This window comes from Mobula hypostoma, chromosome 11 (genome assembly GCF_963921235.1).
Source record: "Mobula hypostoma chromosome 11, sMobHyp1.1, whole genome shotgun sequence".
In the NCBI taxonomy this organism is placed as follows: Eukaryota; Metazoa; Chordata; class Chondrichthyes; order Myliobatiformes; family Myliobatidae; genus Mobula; species Mobula hypostoma.
This window is the reverse complement of record NC_086107.1, coordinates 92,679,294-92,693,835: the sequence shown is the minus strand read 5'-3', so window position 1 is coordinate 92,693,835 and position 14,542 is coordinate 92,679,294. Positions and strand designations below refer to the sequence as shown.

The 14,542-nt window shown below is 45.3% G+C and overlaps 1 protein-coding gene across 1 annotated transcript in view; it reads right to left on the bottom strand.

Annotated features, from left to right (window-relative positions):
* The window catches only part of syt3 (synaptotagmin III), a 146,292-nt gene that overhangs the window by 31,530 nt on the left and 100,220 nt on the right, over positions 1-14,542 (bottom strand). The window contains exons 5-6 of the mRNA XM_063062532.1: positions 9,019-9,139; positions 7,893-8,064 (exon numbers count right to left, since the gene is read on the bottom strand). Of these exons, the coding sequence (XP_062918602.1) occupies positions 7,893-8,064; positions 9,019-9,139 (293 nt within the window). The remainder of the gene's footprint in view (positions 1-7,892; positions 8,065-9,018; positions 9,140-14,542) is intronic.

The window sequence follows — 14,542 nt, the reverse complement described above, 5'->3', positions numbered from 1 at the left end:
GGGTAGGTGAGAAGCAGAATCTGGAGAGAGTCAATGGGAATATGAGGAGGACAGAACATGGATTGTTGGAAGTGGAACAGATCAGCTCGAGACAGGCCCATGATGTCTACACCGAATTAAACTAACTCACTTCGAGTTCTAGAGCCATACAGCCCTACAGTACTGAAGTAGGCCCTTTGGCCCATCTAGTCCGTGCCAATCTGATTCTCTGCCTCATCCCATTGATCTACACTTGGATGATAGCTCTCCTCACCGTCCATGTGCTTATCCAAACTGCTCTTAAATGCTGCAATCAAACCATCCTCTGCCACTTGTTCCACACCCTCACCAACCTGTGGGTGAAGTTCCTCCTCTGGTAACCCTTAAACATTACACCCATGACCTCTAGTTCTAGACTCTCGAACCTCCGTGGAAAAAGCTTGATTGTATTTATCCTATCTATACCCCTCATAATTTTGTATAGCTCTATCAAATCCCCTCATTCTCCTAAACTCCAGGGAATGCTGTGATAAAACTGCTGAACGGATCCTGACCCGGATCTGGGCTGTACCCTTCAAATATCCGGACCTGCCTCTCAGTTTTTTTGCACTACCTTACTTTCCATTTTTCTATTTTCTATTTATGATTTATAATTTAAATTTTTAATATTTACTATCGATTTGAAATCCAGGGAGCGGGAAGCACAGAATCAAATATCGCTATGATGATTGTACGTTCTAGTATCAATTGTTTGGCCACAATAAAGTATGAAGTATAATGTCCTAACCTTTTGAACCTTTCCCTGTAACTCAGGTCCTCAAGTTCCAGCAATGTCTTTGTAAATTTTCTATGTACTCCTTCAATCTCGTTGATATCTTTCCTGTAGATAATGTGCCAATGTGCCAAAAGCTCTCCTTACGACCCTAACTACCTGTGATGCCACTTTGAAGGAATTATGGATCTGTATTCCCAGATCCTGTTGTTCTACCGTAATCCTTAGTGCCCTGCCGTTCACTGTGTAAATCTTACCCTGGCTTGTGCATCCAAAATACAACACTTCACACTTATCTGCATTAAATCCCATCTGCCATTTCTCAGCCCATTTTTCCAGCTGGTCCAGATCTCTCTGCAAGCTTTGATAGCCTCGTTGTCTACTACACCCCCAATCTTAGTGTCATCCTCAAATTTGCTGATCCAGTTAACCACATTATCATCCAAATCATTAATATAAATGCCAAGCTTCTGCTTGTACAAGATCTACATTCCATGCATATTCATGTCTCAATCTACCAGCCTCTTAAACAGCACAATTGTATCTGTTTCAAAGGAAACCCAGTGGTAAAATGGGATTGCTCTGTGAGCCAGCATAGAATGGATGGACCAAATGGACTTCTACTTTGTAGGAACATATGATATATGGAACCTGTAGCTGCAGGAAACATAAATATGATAAGCCACTAAGCCTGACAATTCCCCAGGTAATTTATATTTTGTTAAAAATATTTCTGCCTAATCAAAAGCCAGTTTGAACACAGCAACAACAATCAAGACAGATTGTCCACCACATGGGCCAGGACTGGATTTTAACCCAGGCCTCTCAGCTGTAACCTCCCATCTAATGTGCCTTAAATTCTGAACCATCCTCAGCTCATGCTGCAGAGGAGGAAGAATGTGTAACCAGCCTGGAACTAATTCTGGTAAAATATTCACAGTGGGATGCATTTAGAAACACGGCCACTTTTGAACTGCAGGAGATGTGGTTGCCAATATATCCCACAGCAGACTCCCATAAACACTAATGTGATGCGTGACAGAATCATCTGCTTTGCCTAGTGCTGTTCGTTGAGGAAGCCAGCCCAGGGATGGAGGGGGTTGTTACTGAGAAACCATTATGTAAAAACATTTCTGCGGAGACTATTGAGAAGTGAACTCCTCCGACCACCCACCACACACCGAACTAATCTCAATCCAAGAATTTTTTGGAAGAACCTTGGGTTCTGGATGCCGAGTGGTGCGTACGCCCTCGAGAAGCTGAGAGATAGTATTCTTCTGTTTCTGTGAGTAACTCGCGCTTCTTGACAGAGAGCCAAGGAACTCCCACTGACAGACTGCCACCACTATAATGATTAAAATGCTTAACATTTAAAAGAAATCAAACCTTGGCTGATTGAAACTCACCCCCTCTACCATTGTCATGAGAAGCAGAGTTTACGCGCTGAGCTGTTTAACTAATCACTTGAATTAACTCTTCAATCACTGCTGATGCTCTTTACGATTTGCATTTTAGTGGGGCCGGAGGAGCTTCATTCAGCTTCTAGAGGCTGTTCAAATAATCTATCACAATTCTGAATGAGTTGTGATCTAAATCCCTCGATCCCCCCAGGTCAAAGCACGTATCTTTGACCCATCAAAAATCTTCCGATCTTGGATTTAAGATAAGTGGACGTGGAGAGGATGTTTCCAATAGTGCAAGAGTCTAGGACCGAAGGGCACAGACTCAGAAAAGATGGATGCCATCTTGAACAGAAATGGGGAGCAATTTCTTTGGCCAGAGGATGGTGGGTCTGTGGAATTCATGGGTGTGGAGGCCAAGTCATTTGATATATGTAAAGTTGAGTTTTAATAGGTTCTTGAGTCAGGGTGTCAAAAATTATGGGGAGAAGACAGTAAAATGGGGGTTGAAAGGGACAATAAATCAGCCATGATGGAATAGCAGAACAAACTAGTTGGGCTGAATAGCCTTATACTGCTCCTATATCTTATGATCTTCTGGTTTTAAGATTAGCTATGTTTGTCACATGTACAGAACTGAGCAAAACTCTGAGGCACAGATACTGTATAAAGCTAGGGTACTTAGACTTTTGTACAGTGCTGTAGTAATTTTATGTATCGTACTGTACTACTGACATAAGAAAGCAAATTTAATAACATATGCAAGTGATGATAAACCTGTTTCTGATACGGGTCTCTATTGTGGACTGAGAGAGGGGAGCCACGGTTGGGAAAAGTGGAAGGGAGAGGGGAGGGAGCGGGAAGCACCAGAGAGACATTCTGTAATGATCAATCAACCAATTGTTTCGAACCAAATAACCTTGCCTGGTGTTTCAGTGCTGGGTGTGTCTACATCCACACCGCCCCCTGTCCCTGGCACTCATTCGCTGCCACCTGTCCCACGCTGCTTCCCGTGTCACTCCACCCTCACCATTCCCAGCGCCCTTTGCTCCTGCCAGATTTACAAACTTGCTCTCTGCTCCACATCGCCAAATACAGTACTGTGCAAAAGTCTTAGGCCCCCCAGCTCTATATATATGCGTCTAGTACTGCACATCAAAGCATACAATAAAAAGAGAAAATTACATCAACAGCCTACACAGTCCGAGGATGGGGTGAAGGCAGCCCACAAGTATCGCCACACTTCCAGCAACAACATAACATGTCCCCAACTCATGAACCCCATCCTGAGCACCTTTGGACTGTGGGAGGAAACTGGAGTACCTGAAGGAAACCCACACGGTCGCTGGGAGAACGTACAAAGTCCTCACAGACAGCCGCAAGAATTGAACCTCGAATGTAAAGCTACTGCACTGTTGTGCCAACCACACACAATGATATTGCAAGGAGATCTTACTTTACACTAAGAATTCTGTAATTATGTGTAGACCAGACAGTTCCAGCTAATGGCTACATACCAATAATAAATGGAGCACACAGCCCAAAGATAGCAACCTCACAAAAGGCGAAAAGCTACCTGTAACTGGTGGCCGGGATTAGAAAGGAGACACTGCAGAAAATACAAAGTAGAGCCTACAGATCTCTCTCTTTTTATTATCTCCAACCTCACATTGAATTGGAGTTGCTTTTAAAGTCTGTGAAAGGACCAGAACATCGTGTGGTCCCTGACCTTTGCCCTGGATTTATGCACAGCACTTTCAAGGAGCAAACAATGGATGTTCCTAGTATTATTTGTTTATTTTTATTTGTATTAACACAGTTTGCCTTCTTTTGCACATCGGTTGTTTGTCAGTCTCTCTTTGTGTGTAGTTTTTCATTGGTTCTATTGTATTTCAGTGAACATCTGCAATAATATGAATCTATGTACTTTGGTAATAAATTTACTTTGAACTTTGAGCTCCGCACACGGAGCTTCCACTGCACAGCCATGGGTCTGAGCGCATGCTGCCTGACATACTCCCCCTTTCACTAAAGAGCTGTACGCTATGACGCTGTTTACTGATCTTAGAATGTAAGATGTGGGAGCAAAATTAGGTCATCTGGCCCATCAAGTGCGCTCCGCCATTCCATCATGGCTGATTTTTATCCCTGTCCTGCCTTCTCCCCATAACCTTCAATGGCCTTACTGATCAAGAAGCTATCAACCTTCAAGTATATCCAATGACTTCACCTCCTTAGCTTTCTGTGGCAATGAATTCCACAGATTCATCACCCTCTGGCTAAAGAAATTCCTCTCCATTTCTGTTCTAATGGGATGCAATATTCCAAAGTTGAGCCCTCTGCTTCTGGACACTCCCACTGTAGAAAATATCCTCTTCATGTCCACTTTGCCTCGGCCTTTCAATATTTGATAGGTTTCTATGAGATTCCCCCTCATTCTTCTAAACTCTAGTGAGTACAGGCCCAGAGCCATCAAATGCTCCTAACCCTTTCATTCCAAGGATCATCCTCATGAACCTTCCCCGGACCCTCTCCAATGCATCTTGTTTTAAGCTGGGAAGTTGTGACTTAAGGATAGAATCCAATCTGACTTACTGGCGAGGTATCAAGAGAGCCTCTGCACGGGCAAATCTCATTGTCACTGCCTCCAATCGTAGGTGAAATTCAATGTTACTACTTCAAAGAATCACAGGCAACAGTAAGTCTTCAATCAATGTCAATAGAAAAGGAATTACTTTATCTTTGCTTCCAGTGGAATTCTGCTATGTGTAAAGTGGCAACTATGTTAGCAATTCCCCAAGTCCCTATATTGGCAACTCGCAGTCCCCATTGTAATCACGTTCTACCAGAGAACCACTGAGTGTGTGCTGACCAACATTAGGTATTGGAGTTTCAAGGCATCTGACTGCAAGACGCCGCAATGGATTGTCAGGAGTGCTGAGAGAATCTCTGGGGTCTCTCTCTATCCCCCCCAACTCCCACCATCAAGATATACACCAAAGCACTGGATTCGCAGATTCCTCAGCATTGTGAGATACCCCTCCCACCCGTCCCTTAATCTCTTTGACCTGCTACCGTCAGGAAGAAGGCAGCGTAGTATAAGAACAAGGATTGCCAGACTGGGTAACAGCTTCTCCCTTCTGGCTGAAATTTCTGAGCACCGTGCTACTACCCAGAACACACTACACACAGAACGACAGTGCCGGTAGCATTATGTTGTTGTACAATAATATATCGCAGGATCAGAGGTGAAGAGGGTTGGCAACTTTAAATTCCTGGGTGTCACTATCTCAGAGGACATGTCCTGGGCCCATCATAAAAATGTAATTGCAAAGAAAGCACAACTGTGCCTCGACTGACTTAGGACTCTGAGGAGATTCGGCATGTCAGCGAAAACCTTGATAAACTTCTATATGTATGTAGTGGAAAGTGTCTTGACTGGTTGCATTACAACCTGGTTTGGAAACACCAATGCCTTCGAGTGGAAAATCCTACAAAAGATAGTGGATTCGGCCCTGTCTATCTTGGTAAAAGCCCTCCCAACTATTCAGCATATCTACATGAAATGTTGCCATAGGAAAGCAGCATCCATCATCAGAGATCCTCACTACCCAGGCTATGCTCTTTTCTAACTGCTGCCATCAGGTAGCAGGTACAAGAGCCTCAGGACCGGCACCATCAGGTTCAGGAACAGTTACTATCCCTCAACCATCAGGTTCTTGAACAAAAGAGGATAACTACTGAGATACCCTCTCAACCAATGATCTCACTTTAAGGGCTCTTTATCTTGTTATTTCATGCTCTCGTTATTTATTGCTATTTATTTATATTTGCATTTGCACAGTTTGTTGTATTCTAAGCTCTTGCTCTTTCATTGATCCTGTTTACAGTTACTATCCTATGGATTTACTGAGCATGTCTGCAGTAAAAGAGTGTCAGGGTTGTATGTGGTGATGTGTATGTACTCTGATAATAAATTTCACCTTGAACTTTTGAACTTTGAACCTTCTATTTAACAATATGTCATATATGCACTTCATGTCAACTTGTACATCTGCAAAACACTTACTTTATTATTTCTTAATATTATTGTGCTAAAATTATTTTATGTACTGTATGCGATATACATACTGTGTTTTGCACCTTGGTCCCACAGGAACATCGTTTCGTTTATCTATACAGTTGAATGACAGTGAACTTGAACATATCATATAAAACTTCATTGGGATGTCCGGTTTTTATCAAAAAGGATCTTTCTTCTCCTGATCTATTCATCTCTTCCCACGCTTGCTGAAGGGACTGGACCTCAAACATTGACTGTTCACTCCCTTCCATATATGCTGCTTGACCTACTGTGTTCCTTCAGTATTCTGTCTGTGTTGCTCAAGATTTCCAGCAACTGCAGAATCTCCACCACCTTCAATAAATCATTGTTGACCCGCTATACGTTATGAGAAAAAGTTCAGTCAAATCCCTACACTCACCATCACTACTTATCCAGGCATCGGTCTTGCTCCCTATAAGAGCTGCAGTTGATAACATTAAAATCTGCCTCATAGAGGGGTAGCATGGCTCTGAAAGGGGGTAAATGGCCTCTCCCCACTGACCTGGCCATTGAGAGTACAGACTGCGCTGGATGGTAGGTAGGTGATGAAACGACCGATCAGTGTGGCTCTGGGAAGGGAAGGGTTAATATGGAAGTGTGCAGATCAGACTGACTGGGTTTGCTGACCACCCTTTCTCACATATTCACCTGATTACATTGCAACACCCATGTTCCCAGAGACTAGATCAAATGGCCCATTGTAGCCAGTTACACAGTGTTCAGATAGGACATTGTCTCCTCAAACTGAGGCCGAATTTTAACTCGGAGCAGCTGATGAAAATGAGGATTCATATTCAGACTAATTTACTTATCACAAGTACATCGAAACATACAGTGAAATGCATCGTTTGCGTTAAGAACCAACGGACCCAAGAATGTGCTGGTGGCAGCCTGTAGGTGGCGCCACACATTCTGGATGGGGAGGAACTCATTCGACCACAGGCCTCTTAGCGCACTGCGTGTTCATATCTAAGCCAGAAGGTCGAGGCTTTGATCTCGCTGACAGAGGCTTGCGCACTAAACTCTGGATTCTACTGGCAGTGTCGCGCCTTTAGACCTGTCGCCTCTCGAATGAGAATTGAGGGAGAGTCAGCGTGCGCAGGACTGTGCCTGGGGGGGGGGGGGAAGAGTTAGTATGTGTGGGACACACGCTGTCACAAACATATCCACACACGGATGTACTACCAATTGCACAGAAACACTCCTACATCTACAGGCGGCACATAGCATAATGGTCAGGGTAATACTACTGCAATGTCAGTGATCGGGGGTTCAATTCTGGCCGCTGTTTGTACGTTCTCCATGTGAACGTGCTCCAGTTTCCTCCCACACTCCAAAAAAAATGTACGAATTAGGGTTAGTGACTTGTGGGCACGCTATGTTGGCACTGGAAGCATGACAACGCTCGCAAGCATGTGACAAACAATGATTTAAGCGACGCATTTCACTATATGTTTTGACATCCCTGACAACTAAAGCTAATTTTTACACATATGTTTGCCAAACACGCACAGATGTACGTCACACACGTACACACGCTATTAACCCTATGCACACATGGACTTTAAGAGTCAATCTTATCTCAGACACCACAGGAGATAACAAACTGGAATCGCTTGCCCAGTGGGGTTCTCACCAATCATAGTCCATGACGGCGATGATCACGTTGACATGATCCATGTTCTCATTGGGAATGTCGAAGACCAGCGCCTCATTGTACACCGGGTTCAGCGTGTTCTTCTTTATCGATGTCTTCCGCTTCTTCAGCCGCCTCCCTTCGCATATCAGCGAGGCTTTCACGTAGGGATCTGCAGGAGGAGAGCAGGCTGCTGGGACATCTCTCGGGCTGAGGTACGCCAAAGCCTTGAGCCCATTGATTCACTCACCCCAATATTCGCAGAGACCAGTCCCACCCCCACCGACCCCTGCTGTAATTGGCCTCGGCACCCTACGCAGGGAGAAGCAGTACACAGAAACCAGCCAGGAGTTATCGCCCCAAGCAGCACATGAAAATTGCTGGAGGAACTCAGCAGACCAGGAAGCATCTGTGGAGGACTGATGCTTTGGGCCAAAACCCTTCGTCAGGAGTGGAAAGGAAGAGGGAACAATCCAAAGTAAGAAGGTGGGGGAGGGGAGAGGAAGGGGTACAGGCTGGCAGGTGAGACCTGGTGAGGGGTAAGGTGTGTGGGTGGGAAGTCAGAAGCTGAGGGGTAGAAGGGTAAAAGTGGGTGGGAAGTCAGAAGCTGAGGGATAGAAGGGTAAAGGTGGGTGGGAAGTCAGAAGCTGGGAGGTGATAGGTGGAAGAGGTCAAGGGCTGAAGAAGGAATCTAATAGGAGAGGACAGTAAACTATGGGAGTTAGTGAAGGAGGAGGGGTGGTGATGGGCAGGGGAGGAGAGGAGAAGGGGTGAGAGGGTAACCAGAATGGAGAATGGAAAAAGAGAGATGGAGGTGGGATGGGGGAGATATTACTGGAAGTTAGAGAAATCAATGTTCACGCAGTCAGGTTGGAGGCTACCCAGATGGAATACGAGGTGTTGTTCCTTCAACCTGAGAGTGGCCTCGTCGTGGAGGAAGACAAGGCTATAGTCGGGCTTCTCCCACCTCCCTCCTTCACGTGGAGACAGGCGTGTGATAGATTACATCAGCGCTCTATTATTGTGTGGGGGTGGGATGGAGCAGTGTGAGTGAACCGAAGTGGGGTCAGAGTGTGTAACTGCCTCGGCTGAAAGGAGAGCAGGTAAGCTTATCTGGTGAAACTACCTGAAAATCCGGTTAAATCCATTGCCTTGAGGTTGGTGGCTTTGATGATGGTGATGGTGAGTCGCCCGGCTGTTGGCAGGTAGCACAGAGAGAAGTTGATCTCACCTAGGTCGGCCTTCTCCTGAAGGAAGAGGATTGCCCTTGGTTAGTCAAAGTCAAAATAAAATTTGTTTCTTGTAGGCATTTACAGGAAAGTGAATACAACAGAATTTATGAAAAACTATACATAAGCACAAACTGACAAACAATTAATGTGCAAAAGGAGATAATTTGTGCAAATAAAAAAGAACACTGAGAACGTAAGTTGCAGAGTCTTTGGAAGTATGTCATAGGATCAGTTCGGCTTTGTGGTGAATGAGATTATCTGTGTCGGTTCAGGAGACTGGTGGTTATAGAGTAATAACTGCTTCTGAACCTGGTGGTGTAAGACCTATGGTGCCTTCTGCACCTCCTGTCCAATGGTGTCCATCACTGTCTGGTTTGGATCAGCTACCAAACAAGACAAGAATAGACTCCAAAGAACCGTCAGGGCTGCGGAGAGGATTATTGGTGTGAAGCTGCCCTCGATCCAGGACTTATATGAGCAAGCAGCATCATTGTAGACCCATCACACCCTGGACATCACCTGTTCCTACTCCTTCCTTCTGGGAGGTGCTTTAGATCACTGTATGCCAGGACAAATAGGTACAAGAACAGTTTCTTTCTGAATGCCATCAGTCTTATGAAAACTTGAATTTTAGTCTATTATAAACCAAGTCCACCTGTACATACACAGGTATACCTCATTGTATATAGTTCACGATTATTTGCGCTATTGTTTTGTTTGCTTTTTGATTCTGTACAGCGAGAGCTCAGGGAAACCGACATCGAATTCCCTGTATGTGTCCACAGACTTGGCGATAATAAAGGATTTCGATTCTGGTAGTAGCAAGAAGAGAGCATAGACTGGATGATCAGGGTCCTGGACAATGGATGCTGCTTTCTTGTGGTAGCACTCGATGTAAATGTACTCACTGATGGGGAGGGCGTTGCCTGTGATGGACAGGGCTTCATCTACCATTTACTGTAGGCTTTTCGATTCCTGGGCATCGGTGCTTCCATCCCAGGCTATGATGCAAGCAGTCAGGATACTCTGCACTGCGCGTCTATAGAAGTTTGTCAAAGTTTTTAGTGACATGCCTAATCTGCGCAAACTTCTACGAACACTGTTGTGCTGCCTTTGTGATGGCAGTTATGAGCTGGTCCCAGGACAGATGTTCTGTAAGCTGTGCATTGTGTTCCATTACTAAGACAGCTCAGTAAAAACGTTCAATCATACTACTCCGTTGTCATTTTTGTCTGCACCTACGTAACATTTTGGCCACAAGGTTCAAAGGAAGAATGGCCGCTTTACATCCCAAGGATGTTCTAGTAGGATAATCATTCTTTAGTGTAGGTAGTAGATGAACCTAAAGGAGTTGAGGGGCATATGAGGGAAAATGAGGGGCACTGAGGGAATCGAGGGGTATATGAGGGAGAATGAGGGGTACTGAGGGAGAACGGGATGGTGAATTGCTCTGTGAGACTCACAGAGTCACACTGCACAGAAGCACATCTCTCTTGACAAAGGACAAGCATCAGCACACATTTACATGAATCCTAGACAAAAGCCATGTTGTTCAATCCATATTCTCTTCAAACTTAAGAGATGCAACAGACTTCGAACATAAATCAATGAGTTGTTTGTTATGTCTCTCCTCTCGCTGTGAAATGGGGACACCTCGTTTTCTCTTATTAAGGAGAGGGAGAGCCTGTTGTGTGTCTAATACCGGGTGAACGAGTAGTCTTTGGGGTACTGCAAGTCTGTGTCTTTATCGATGCTTTGTTGCATGCCTGAGTGCTGGTGGGGGGAGAGGGGGTCATTGCCCTGCTGCTACTTGTGCGTGGGAGGGGGAGTTTGGGATTCTAACATTTAACTGTCATTCATTGTTTGGGGCACTCCCCTGTTTTCATGGATGTTTGTGAAGAAAAAGAATTTCAGGATGTATATTGTCTACATTTCTCTGATATTAAATGTACCTATTGAAACCTATTGATTGATTTATTTATTTTAATATTTTTTATTTTGTGAATCAATATCTGTTCTGCCAGTGTTAACTTAGAAAGTAGATAGACAAACCCATTTAGACAAATGTGCTCTCAGAATATAGTCACTCTAAACATTTATACTTAAAACCAGGAAAACAGAACTGATTTTAACCCAACCCAATGCATAATAGAATTCCCCACATTCTACCTGCCACGAACACACTAAAGACAATGAACCTAACAGTATGCAAAAGTTCTGGGATGTGGCAGGAAACCAGAGCATCCAAAGGAAATTCACATGGTGACTGGGAGAACGTGCAAACTCCATGCCCGAGGTTAGGATTGAACGTATTTCTTTTACACAGGTTGGTGAGCACATGGAATACCCTGCCAGGGGTGGTGGTAGACACAGATATATTAGGAACATTTAACAGACTCTTAGATAGGCACAGTGTTGGCACGTGGCCAGGTGGTTAAGGCGTTCGTCCAGTGATCTGAAGGTCGCTAGTTCGAGCCTTGGCTGAGGCAACGTGTGTGTCCTTGAGCAAGGCACTTAACCACACATTGCTTCTGTGACGACATTGGTGCTAAGCTGTATGGGTCCTAATACCCTTCCCTTGGACAACATCAGTGGCGTGGAGAGGGGAGACTTGCAGCATGGGCAACTGCTGGTCTTCCATACAACCCTGCCCAGGCCTGCGCCCTGGAAACTTTCCAAGACGCAAATCCATGGTCTCATGAGATTCACGGAAGCCCATATATAAGTTAGTCACATGGATGATAGAAAAACGGGAGGCTACAGTATGTTGGAGGGAAGGGTTAGATTGATCTTGGAGTAGATTAAAAGGTCAGCAAAAGTATTGTGGGCAGAAGGGCCTGCACTGTAGTGATCTATGTTCTATAAACCTGTGTCCCTGGAGTGGTGAGGTCGTGGCATGTGCTGCACCACTTTGCCTTCTCTTGCCTCTGCCTTGTGGTTCTCTTCTCTGCAAGCAGCTACTCCGAAAGACCAGCCCCTTGCACAGAGAATTGAAGGGAGATACTGCACAGAATCTGGCCCTTCCGCCCTCAGAATCCATACTGCCCACTTACACCAATCGTACATTAATCACAGTTTCTCTGCTCCCCACACCCCCATCAATTCACTCCCCCCTCCACATGGCCAAACGGTTAGGGCATTGGACCAGCAATCTGAAGGTCATGGGTTTGAGCCTTGGCCGGGGCAGCGTGTGTGTCCTTGAGCAAGGCACTTAACCACACAATGCTCCAGCTGACAATGGGTACTAGCAAAGTGCTGGGGGTTAACTTAGAGATAGACTGGCATCCTGTCCGGGGAGGAGTCTCGTACTCTCAGTCGCTTCACGCCACAGAAACTGGCATAAGCACCAGCCTGATGGGCCACAAGGCTCGTGACAGACTTTTAATTTTTAACCACAGATTACACCCCTCACCCACACATCATGGGCAACTCACAGAGGCCAACTAAACTGCTGACTCTGCACAGCTTCGGAATGTGGGAGGAAACCAGAGCACCTGGGGAAAACCCACGAGGTTACAGGGAGAATGTGCAGCCCCTGAGGTCAGGATAGAACCCGGATCTCTGGTATGGTGAGTCAGAAGCAGAGAGAAAATTGTGTGTCTGTACTTCACTCTTCACAACCATTGGCCTTGCCCAAAGCTGATGAAGAACCTGGGATGATCTTTCCTTTAGAGGGAGAGCCTAGGACCATAGGGCCCAGCCTCAGAATACAAGGACAACCCTTTAAAACAGAGATGATGTGGAATTTAACCAGAGGATGCTGAATCTGTGGAATTCATTGCCACAGATGGCTGCGAAGGCCAAGTCATTAGGTATATTTAAAGTGGAGACTGTAAAGTGTCAAAGGTTATGGGGAGAAGACACGAGAATGGGGTTGCAGACTCAATGGGCTGAATGGACTAATTCTGCTCGTATGTCTTGTGGTCTTATGATTCGAATATAAGAGAATGCTCTAAGGTCAAATGTATCCATAGTCTCCCAAATCCAGTTAGAGTTTTCAGGTTTAGTTAAGGGATCAGAATGGATAGGCAGGAGCAATGGCAATGTAACTTCATAGGGGTGGTACTAACAATCGTCTCTGTTCAGTGTAATTGCGGCAGGTCAGAGAAATGGCTCATTACCAAGTTGGCAACGACAGCCGGGGTGGGCATATACAGACTGGTTCACCGCCAATGCCTACATTCTACAGCAAATCATAAAGCCTTCCTCTGTCATCCCCCTATCATTTCCACCAATCACCTCAAAATTATGTCCCTTCTATTAACCATTTCTGCCCTGGGAAAAAGTCTCTGGCTGTCCACTCTGTGCCTCTCGTCATCCAGTGCACCTCTATCAAATCGCCTCTCATCCTTCGTTCCAAAGAGAAAAACCCTAGCTCGCTTAACCTATCCTCATAAAACATGCTCTCTAATCCGGGCAACATGCTGGCAGATCTCCTCAACACCTTCTCTAATGTGTCCACATCCTCCCTATAATGAGGTGATCAGAACAGAACACAATAGTCCAATTAAGGATTAGGAATCACAACTCCGATCCTGCCAATACTTAAAATAAGATGGTAGGCAGGTTTATTGTTGTTACACATACCAGGGTATAGTGGACGTGACAGATATGTTACACCTGTCCATTCAGTTCCTCCTTCACCTCCATTCCGGGCCCCAAGCAGTCCCTCCCGGCTGGGCAACACTTCATCTGTGAATCTGTCGGGGTGATCTATTGTATCCAATGCTCCCAATGCAGCCTCCTCTACATTGGTGGGACCCAACGTAAATTGGAGGACCACTTTGTCGAGCACCTCCACTCCATCTGCTCAAAGTGGAATTTCCCGGTGGCCATCCATTTTAATTCCCATCCCCGTTCCCGTCCCAACATGTCAGTCCATGGCCTCCTCTTTTGCCACTGACATCTTACCTCTTCTCCTCACCTGCCTATCACCTCCCCCTGCTGCCCCTCTTCTTCCCTTTCCCCCATGGTCCACTCTCCTCTCCAGCCTTTTGCGTTTCTCACCCACCTGGCTTCACCAATCACTTTCTAGCTAGTCCTCCTTCTCCCCCCACTTTTTTATTCTGGCATCTTCTGCCTTCCTTTCCAGTTCTGACGAAGAAGGATCTCGACCTGAAATGTCAACTGATTATTCACTTCCATAGATGCTGCCTGACCTGTTGAGTACCTCCAACATATTATGTGTTCATATGTGTAAGTGTGTGTTTGTGTTTATGTGTGTATATGTATGCGTATGTGTTTATGTGTGTATGTGTGTGTGTGTGTGTGTGTGTGTGTTTATGTGTATATATGTGTGTGTTGTCTATGGGAATGATATCAGAGGATTGGAGGGAGGCTATTGTTGTCCCCTTGTTCAAAAGAGGTAGTAGGGATAGTCCAGGTAATTATAGACCAGTAAGCCTTACGTCTGTGGAG